Genomic DNA, 10,021 nt, shown 5'->3' with positions numbered 1-10,021 from the left:
TCTTCTGCTCCAACACCAAATTGCATGGATTGGCCCATCTATTCATTTGCATAGCAGATCGACCATTTCTGTGTCAACTTCTATAAGCCATGCCATTTTATTTTTTAAATAATTTTTAGAAGTTCAATCATCACTGGGCTATCACGTATATCAGTTTCCAAGGGGTCATTTTTTAACCACACACATAGGATCAATAAAGGGTCATAATACACAATTTATCTCTCTTTAAGAACATATTTAGTTATGTTAAAAATGCTATCTGGTCCGGAAGTAGGCGATCATTACCGCTTGTAAACAGACTGAAAAGTTAGCAGTAAAAATGCAATAATAATTAATAAATAAAACTAAACAAACAACAAAAACACAATATTTAAAATTTTAGAGTTAAGGATCATTTTCGTATGCATGTAACAAAAAATAATCGCCCATTTTAGGACCAATAGTCGGTAATGATCACCTACGTCCGGATAATATATTGTTTTTAAACTGCTTAGAAGATTATCTAACCTGGAAGTGGGTGGTCATTACAAATTTTATGTTAAATTTATATAAGTTTATTTAATTTTTTCCCGCCAACTTTTCATGTTGTTGCATGAATCGCCTAATTTATTATTAATTTGTTGTTGTTGTGACTTATTTTATGCTAGTGGACTATACTTTTACTGATCGATCATATTATTTATTTATTCGTTTATTTTTAGAATCCTACCTTTAATACCTGTAATAAGTGAAAACGGTAGGCTTCTTCGTGTTTGTCGCTAATTCCATGCTAGCTTTGCAGAGAGACGAGTGGTCGTCCTGTTAGGCTTGATTGTAATTGTCCACTTGTAGATCCGTCATATTTTTTTTTTTTTATTAAAAAAATAACAAAACATAATTAAACTCTATTGAATCCGAAAACAACTTCCTCTGCCTGTCGGAAATCACTTTCTTTTTTTTTTTTTTTTTTTCAATCTACTTTTCACTTTTTGACTTGATGGAAAAATAATAATCAACGTTTGTTGTTTATAGTTCCGATTAGATTCTATGACGGAACGCCAGCTGTTCGGATGGTTCTTCTCGCTCGACATCGGACATAAGTCGAAAGGAAAGAAAAGAAGAAAAAAAGAATTAGTTCTCCATTATTTCTAAAATGGGCTTCTTTCATCAGCTTCGACTGTTGTTATGGAAAAATTTTACCTTAAAAAAACGATCACCGGTAAGTAAATAAAAACTCGACATTTTTGCCCCCCCCCCTCTTCAAACTGAGACGCTAAATGTGTTTGGAAAAAAAAAAGCTACATTTTTTTTTTTTTTTTGATTATTTCGTTATTTTTTATTTCAACTATAATTAAATAATGACGATGGAGAAAGAGAAAATATTTTGCATTATTGAAAGTCTTATGCCCCATTGTTAATTCCCCCCCCCCTCGTCGAATGGTAAAACTATACAAACACCGTGACAGCGAATTAACCCTAACCCTAAACCTAACCCTAAACCCTAACCCTAACCTTAACCCTAATCCTAACCCTAACCCTAAAGCTGTCACGGTGTTTGTATAATAATACCCGTCGAATAAGGTTCTACTTTGACACTTCTGCAGTTTAACATCCCCCACTAAAAATTTAGAAAGTCATTATTCTTAACGTCTGGAGGAGGGGAGCTTTGATAACTCTTACGTTGCGTGAACGAAACTTTTATGAAATGAAAATGACTAATTTGAGGATTTAATGAATGAAAATAACTAATTTGGGAACTTGCTTGGAGATGTTAAACTGCACGACTCGTGCAGTTTAACATCTCCAAGCAAGTTCCCAAATGCAGTGCACGTGCACGAGTGCCCTCCCTAATGGTTTCAGACGATTATATATAAACAGCATGAAAAAGTTGGCGGTAAGAAAAATAGATACTTCTACAAAATTTGAACCGAACTGTTTTTCTCTCCTAACCATACTCTTAGTTCGACAAAAGTCGATTTGGTTCGGTTCAAAGGTAATGCCTGGGAGGATGCACAGCCTAGGACTGTGTCGGACCCAACCTCATTCAGGTCATTAGGTTAATACGTTTATCTTAAATACGAACCTCGCCTGGTTATAATAAAGTTTATATTAAATAAACGACATTGCGAAAACCAACCACCTGTTAATTGTTTTCTTTCGATGACGGAATTACAAATAAGTTTAAAAATAAAATGTAGGTGACACGACAAGACTTGAATTCAAATGATACAGCAACAGTTTGCGTTTGTTGAGATTAATTTAGTTGAAAAAAAAAGTACTCGTGCAGTCGTGCACTTATTGATCTGTGCTGAAATAATAATGTTATTAATTAAAAAGCCATTCTTAACATGGGGAGGAGAGGGTGTTTTGTATCTATTCTGTACTTTAACCTTACAATTGAATAAAAAAAAAAAAAAAAACGGTGCTAGTGCAGAGAGTGATCCACGGATCCACGCTATTTTTTAAATCGTATTTCCAAGTTTAATTAAAGTTTTATGTTTTTTTTTTATTCAATTGTAAGGTTGAATAGGTACAAAACACCCTCCCCTCCCCATGTTAAGAATGGCTTTTTAAATAATAACGTTATTATTTACGTCCGGATCACTCTCTGCACTAGTACCAAAAAAACATAAAACTTTAATTAAACTTGGAAATACGATTTAAGAAATAGCGTGGATCAATAAGTGCATTAGCACGGAAAAAAAGAAAAGAAAAAAAATGGTGTAGGTACAGAATAGTTAACACCCCCTTCTCATGTTAAGAATAGATTTCTACCTATTCTTAACATAAGGAAGTCGTGTGGAGGAGTAGGACTTCGTTAACTATTCTGTACCTTCATTAATAGCCTACATTTTCTAAACGGGAAATAAATCAAAATTATTATTTTAATACCTATGTAGAATACAGACCGTGCTAAAATAATAACGCTATTATTTAGAAACCCATTCTTAGCATAAGGAGGAAGGAGCTTTTAAATGATAACAATAACTATTTTTAGCTAACAATGTAATAAACACAAGATACCGCAAAAATTTGGATTTAACTTGAAAATCCTATAAAAAATGATTCTATTTTTGTTTCTTAACGAAGTAAATATGTTGCCCATATTTTGTTTTCCGATATCTATTTTTTGACTTGTTTACTTTCTGCATGTTTCATGTAGTAATATGACGCGGCGGCCATATTTGTCCATACTTGTAAAAATTTACTTGGTTTTCACCTTAGCATTTTCATTTAAAATGACAACTATTTCCGCAAATAAGTAGTTTTCCGGATTTTAAGCAATGTAATTCTTTGTTATTAGTGGTGGCCATTGTTGTACGCGCACAACAACAACTCGCGGCCACCACTTATAACATAAAGAATTACATTGCTTCCGGAAAATTACTTATTTGCGGAAAATTTAAATGCGATATTTTATGTTATAAGTGGTGAGTTAGATGTGTCAGAATTTTGGGGAATTTTTGACACCCCTAACAGAAAACTGTGAATAAAATATAAAAAACTTGCAATTTCTCTTTTTAAAGTGGGTTGTTTATTTTCTGTATGGAATATACTTCCAAAATAAACTATTAAAGTTGTTTAAAAAATATTAAAAAAAAAAAAAAAACAGTGTTTATAAAGTGCCTGTGCGCGTTCAACCAGCCATTTTTTTTTACGCATAAAATCAAGTGAAATTTTTTAATTTTTAAACTTTAAAAATCTATCGAAATTTTTCTATTGGTTCAATATTTACGATATTTTCAGGGTCAATGTGAAATTTTATGCTCTTTCCAATAAACCGAATATAATATTTGAGACAAACGTTATTTTTTTTTTAATTCACCCCACCCATTTTGAAATGTCTATTAAGAATTAAATAATTAATTTATGTACCAAAGTTTTATATATCACTAGCAATCGGTGCCCGGCGTTGCCCAGGTGTTTTGAGGTGTATGCTGAGAAAAAAAAAAAAAACGGTCAATTTTTTTAAACTTTGACCCCTATTATGACCTCTTAACATTTATTGTTTAGGGATCAAGTAAAGTTAATAAGTTAGATCCATGTCCAAGGAATCTATATCTAAAATATCACGTGTTTAGACCCAAAATTGTAGGAGGAGTTTGGTAGAGTTCTCAAATGTCAAATCGTTGAATATTGACCACTTAATTGCCAAATTTCTGTCGAAAACCTATCACATCGATTTTCCCAAATCTCAGTACCCTGTATATCAAATTTCGAAGCTGTAGGTTTAAAATTGACAGAGTTTTAGCGTAGGGAAATGCACACAGACGCACAGACACACACAGACACTATCACTTATATATATATATATATATATATATATATATATATATATATAAGGATAATAGTACGATGGACAATAAATAAAGCCATAATATTTTATGGTAAAGTTAAGAGCGTAGGAACCATAGTTTTTTAGGAGATGTGATTATTGGATTAACCAATCAGAAATCGTCTGTGGCACACACATCTCTGTTTTTATAGATATATAGATATATAAACATAAACATCATATATATAAGGATAATAGTATGCCATATATATAACAAAAGACCATTATTTACTGAAGTGAAAGGAAAACCCGGGGGAACTTTACCCAAAAATAAATCTATATTTTTTTGTGTGTATTGATAGTCTTATCAACACCCCTTTTTTCTATTTATTTAAAAAGAAAATACAACTTTGTTATTTATGAGTCGTGGAATTGCATTCATCTACAAAAGATCTAGCTAATGTGCATATTTTTTATCGTTTTTAATTAATTCCCTATTAGTTTTTTTTTTTGGTTCTCTTATACGATGATCATCTTTATTTAACTATTACGTGTAATTATATTCATACAGATATTCTATATGATTTATATTTGCGTAATATTTGCGTAGAAATGAAGAAAATCAACTTTACTGTGTATTTATCGTGTGTTAGTCAGCGGGCTTGGTTGCCATAACAACGTGACGTAGCCAAGGACGGTAGTGGACGTGAGTGTGTGTGCGCGTGTGCTGGAAATTATAGTAGTACTAATAGCGTTTGTTTTCGTGTTGTGTGTACATGTGTGCGGCTAACGCCAGTGTGTGTGTGCGCATGTGCTGGGAATGGATGACATTTGTTTTCGTGCTGTGTTTATATTATGCATATTGTTTCGTATCTTATCAACTTTTTCGAATCTATGTGTACAGTAATACAAACCCGTTTTTAGAGCTGAATAAATATGTTACATTGAATAAAAACACGAAAAATATATCCAGTTTGTTAGAAAAGTAACTTATTTTGCCTTTGATAACATTTATTTGTTATATATTTGGTTTTTGACAATTTTTTCGAATCTATGTGTACAGTAATACAAACCCGAAAATGAAAAGACCACGAGTGAACGCGCGTTTTTTTTGTTTTTTTTTAGTTTAGTTTCATATATATATATATATATATATATATATAAAAATAAGTATTTTTAAATTTTATCTTTCTAGCTTTAAAAAAAAGTTTTAAAATTTTATCAGCCGGCATAATTTATTTTTAAATATTGAAAAATTTCAGGAAAATTAATTTTTGCTAGATTTTCAAAACATTGTTTTCGTGTTGTGTGTACGTGTGTGCGGCTAGCACCAGAATGGCGGATGTGATGTCGGAGGTTGGATTGTTAGATTGTGTAAGTTTCGTATTTTGTAATTTGTAAATAACAAGTTAGGAAAAAATTAAACCCTTCCAAGATGGACAATAAATAAAGCCATAATATTTTATGGTAAAGTTAAGAGCGTAGGAACCATAGTTTTTTAGATGTGATTATTGGATTAACCAATCAGAAATCGTCTGTGGCACACACATCTCTGTTTTTATAGATAGATATAGATAAATTGAAGATAAAAGATCAATAAATAAAATATTCTAATTTAAAAAAAAAAAAAGTGTTTTTTTTTTTTTTTGGAAATTTACCTGTAAAGTCCAAAGTGTAAAACCTTTTTTTTTTTTTTTTAAATGAAAGCTCATGTTATGCTTATATCGTCAAGTAAATACCGGACGCTGACGGTAATTTTTTTCTATTCCATTTTATTTTTTTTTTATTTTTATTTTAATTTATTTTATTTTTTTTTTAGATATTTAAAAAAAAAAAAATCCAGTCGACAAAGTAGAAATAAGATATAATAATCAAAAACTGGTGTATTTCATTAAGAAAATTAAAAAAAAAAAAAAATCGGTCAAGTGGATTTTTTGTTTAACGGGAGAAACTTATAATTGAATGTGTGTGTGTATTATTTTGTTAGCTACGGAGGACCAAAAATACTAATTTTGGTTAACAGCACGCAATAAAAAAGTGACATTAATTATGTCCCTTTGACAAATCCGTATTTGATAAATTCCAAATTAACAGTAGCAGCCTTTAAGCTTATGGCGCAAAATGCGTTACGAAAATGCGATTTTCTACGACCCTCGCTTTAAAAACTCCTTTTCTTTAAAAATACATGGAATTTAAAATATAAATATGGATAAATTCTTAACAATGAAGAATGGAGCTACCCATTTAATAGTATTTTTTTTTATAGGTAAGTGATTTTTTTTGGCATTTATATATACATATATTTATCGAAGCTAGTCAAAATACATTGATTTTCTTTAAATCTTTTTTAAAGAAAACCGATTAAAAAAAAAACAAATATTGCATAATTTGCCATTAAACATGTTATTTTTTAAAAATTTGGTCTTTGCTCCTTTTATTGAAAAAAAAAATTAGGGTTTGAATTACATTTTTCAAGTAGTTATAAGCTTCAAAAGATAGTAAATTGAATTATTAAAGTTCTTATCATTTTTAATGGCAGCTTCTGATACACCTAGTGGGGAGTATTGTTATATGCGCACATATTTTTTATAAAAAAAATGAAGAAAAAAGATTAACTCTTTATCTTGAAAAATCATTACATCGTCTCTGTTTTGAACAAATATGGCCGCCACGTTACATTACGACATGAAACACGCGGAAAAGTATCTTTGCAGATCGTGAAAACTAGTTGCCGGCCCCAATTTTAAATGTGATATTCGTTTTTAGCACACCCGAAAACAATTTTTTTAAAGGTAGGTCATGTGTTTGGCTACTAGGCCACAATTACTCTACTCTTTTTTACTATTTTTTTCATAAATACTTTCAAAAACTTTCCGAAAAGAATAAAAAAACAATTAGGTACTTATGCTCTTTTGTTGCTCAAATAATCTTATTTAGAAAATCATTATCTTCCCTCACGGAAATTCTATAGCAAGCTTCACTCTCCCCAATAGTTTACTTCTACTTGTGCAGTTGCTATTGCTCAAAGGCAGCATGTATACCGCACATTTATCCGACATAAGTCAAGTTCAAACAGATAGAAGTACGTAGAAGTTAGAAGTAACTGTAAAAGAGAAATAGCAACAGCTAAGACAGAAAAACGCATCGAAGCACAGAAATTAGGAGCCTGCGATTTTTGGAAAATCTATAACAGTGTAGTTAACAATGGGCAGTCAACGATTCTCTCACTATCAAATAATCAGGAGGTTGTTTGCATGGCAACCAAGAAGGCTAACATGCTTGCCAGTCGGTTTGCCTCAAATTCCACATTGCACCCAGTAAACCACTCCCTCCATGACTTTCCTTTGCGGACTCAGTCCACACTAGATGACTTAAAAATCACCCCCTCTCAGGTACATGGTATCATAAAAAATCTAGACACCTCAAAAGCATATGGGCCTGATCTCATCCAGGCAGTTCTATTAAAAAAATGCTCTGCTGAGGTCGCTCCGGTTCTCTCCAAACTTTACAACAAATGTCTTAACAAATCTTGCTTCCCTGACTCCTGGAAATCTGCTTCTGTGGTACCAGTTTTCAAGAATTCTGGCGAAATAACCGATCCATTAAATTATCGCCCCATTAGTCTTCTCCCACTTTTCGCCAAAATATTTGAGACCATAATTAATCAATCTCTAGTCCATCACCTTACAGCTGCTAAACTTCTGACCGACAATCAATATGGATTTAGGCAAGCCAACATCCTAACTGTAATCTCTGAATGTATATATCGTTCACTGGACAAAGCAGGGGAGGGTAGAGCGGTAGCCCTAAATATATCTAAGGCTTTTTACAGAGTATGGCACGATGGTCTTCTAACGAAAATCAAATCATATGGTATCACTGGAAGAATACATAATGTAATTAAATCCTTCTTAAATCGGAGAAAAATCCAGGTTGTCCTCGACGGTCGTACATCTAAACAATATGATATAAATGCGGGAGTACTTCAAAGATCTATACTTGGACCTTTATTATTCTTAATATTCATAAATTACCTCCCTGATAAAATTGTTTCTGAGATGGGTATATTTGCTGATGACACCACTCTCTATAGCAGGCATGAGGGGAAAACAAATGAGCACACATCTAAGGAAATGGCAGAAACACTAGAGGATAACCTCCAATCTGTAGTGGAATGGGGACAAAAATGGATGGTCTCATTCAATACTGCCAAGACTAAGCTTGTCTCCTTCAATAATTACAAGAAACCTTCTCTACTACCAATAGCAATGGCCAAAAACACATTACCTAAAAGTACTTTCTTCAAACTTCTTGGCTTAACATTCACAGGGAACATAAACTGGAATAGATTATATAGAGAGCATTGCCAAGGCTGTTGCGAAGAAAGTGGGCTCTCTCTACCATGCTAGAAAGCTACTCTCACCTGAAAGTATAAGGCCACCATTCGCCCATGTATGGAGTACTGTTGTCACATTTAGGCTGGTGCATCTGCTACTAATCTCTCACTCCTAGACAGGGTTCAAAAGAGAGTCACCAACCTGATAGGTCCTGAACTGTCATCTAAATTTCAGCCTTTGTCTCATCGACGAAATGTTGCATCCCTCTGCCTGTTTTACAAGTATTTTAATAGTGAATGCTCTGAAGAACTACAAGCACTTGTACCCCTTCGACGTAAATACCTATGACAAGCAGCTAAATCCCACCCCTACACAGAGACCCTAGGTGTGAGAAAGCCTTCTACTCTTATAGTTTCTTCCCCAGAATTGCTCAACTTTGGAACTCCCTTCTGAGATTCTGCTTTCCCAACTGTACTGACCTGCAGAAGTTCAAGTGTAATGTGAACAGACATCTTGCTACTCATCTCCTTCAGGGGCAACTTATGTCCCCGATAGTAGCCCCCTACTTACAAAATGGCTCTGTGTTTTGTTTGGGGTGAAAATTGAATAAAAAAATTTTTTTAAAGTCATTCTTAACATGGGGAGGGGTGGGTGTTTTGTAATTATTGCATACTTTCATCTAACAATTAAAAAAATATTGTAAAACTTGAATTTAACTTGAAAATACTATTTTTAAAAAATAGCATGGTAACAAAAGTGCATGAACATCAATTATTTTAGAATTTAGAGTAGGGGGTCTGTTTCGTATATAAATATAACATGAACTCTCCAATCTCTTAACCATCCTAGCATTTTAGGACAGTAAGTTACTTTTTCTTTTTGCTATAGAAGATAAAACCATTTCTTGGTAAGTGAGGTCTACTATTTTAGGCACTTACATGTGGTTTTATGATACTGTAACTTGAACTGTGGAAAATTTTATTTTAATATACTTCTTTTTTTTTCCTCTTCTTCCTTTGTCTTGAGTTTGCTTCACTGCTGATGTTGTTGGTCATGTGACTAATTTCTGCCTGTTGATTGATCTGTGCATTTCTGCATTTTGTGATAAAATTCAAGCTGAAGTTGGCAGTTGGAGCTTGACACTGGAAATGTGTTGATGTGCAATCTTCTCTCCCTCTAAACAGGACGTTAAAATGTTGAAGCGAACTTGTCTAAGTTACCTGGTGAAGTTTATACTGTTGAAGTGATTTTGTCTAAGTTACCTGACGAATTCGCATTTTGCTGAGAGAAATCTACTTCAAGTAAATGCAAGAAATCTGTCAAGGACTTTGCAGTTAAATATGTTGGAGAACTACAAGCATGCAGAAGAGACACATGTGGGAAACATTCTCACTAGGACAGATTGAATATGCAGTGGAAGTGTTGATCA

The 10,021-nt window shown here is 32.8% G+C and overlaps 1 protein-coding gene across 1 annotated transcript in view; it reads left to right on the top strand.

The window, feature by feature from the left end:
- The first annotated feature begins 619 nt into the window (after positions 1-619).
- LOC145241513 (ATP-binding cassette sub-family A member 2-like) overlaps positions 620-10,021 on the top strand; it is a 215,184-nt gene continuing 205,782 nt past the window's right edge. The window contains exon 1 of the mRNA XM_080104553.1: positions 620-1,198. Coding sequence (XP_079960679.1) covers positions 1,133-1,198 — 66 coding nt within the window. The 5' untranslated portion in view covers positions 620-1,132. The remainder of the gene's footprint in view (positions 1,199-10,021) is intronic.

The sequence above is a fragment of the Euprymna scolopes genome, chromosome 20 (assembly GCF_053919585.1).
Source record: "Euprymna scolopes isolate OS-2025 chromosome 20, ASM5391958v1, whole genome shotgun sequence".
Lineage (NCBI taxonomy): Eukaryota > Metazoa > Mollusca > Cephalopoda > Sepiida > Sepiolidae > Euprymna > Euprymna scolopes.
The sequence above is the reverse complement of the archived record's forward strand: the minus strand, read 5'-3'. Positions and strand labels throughout refer to the sequence as shown.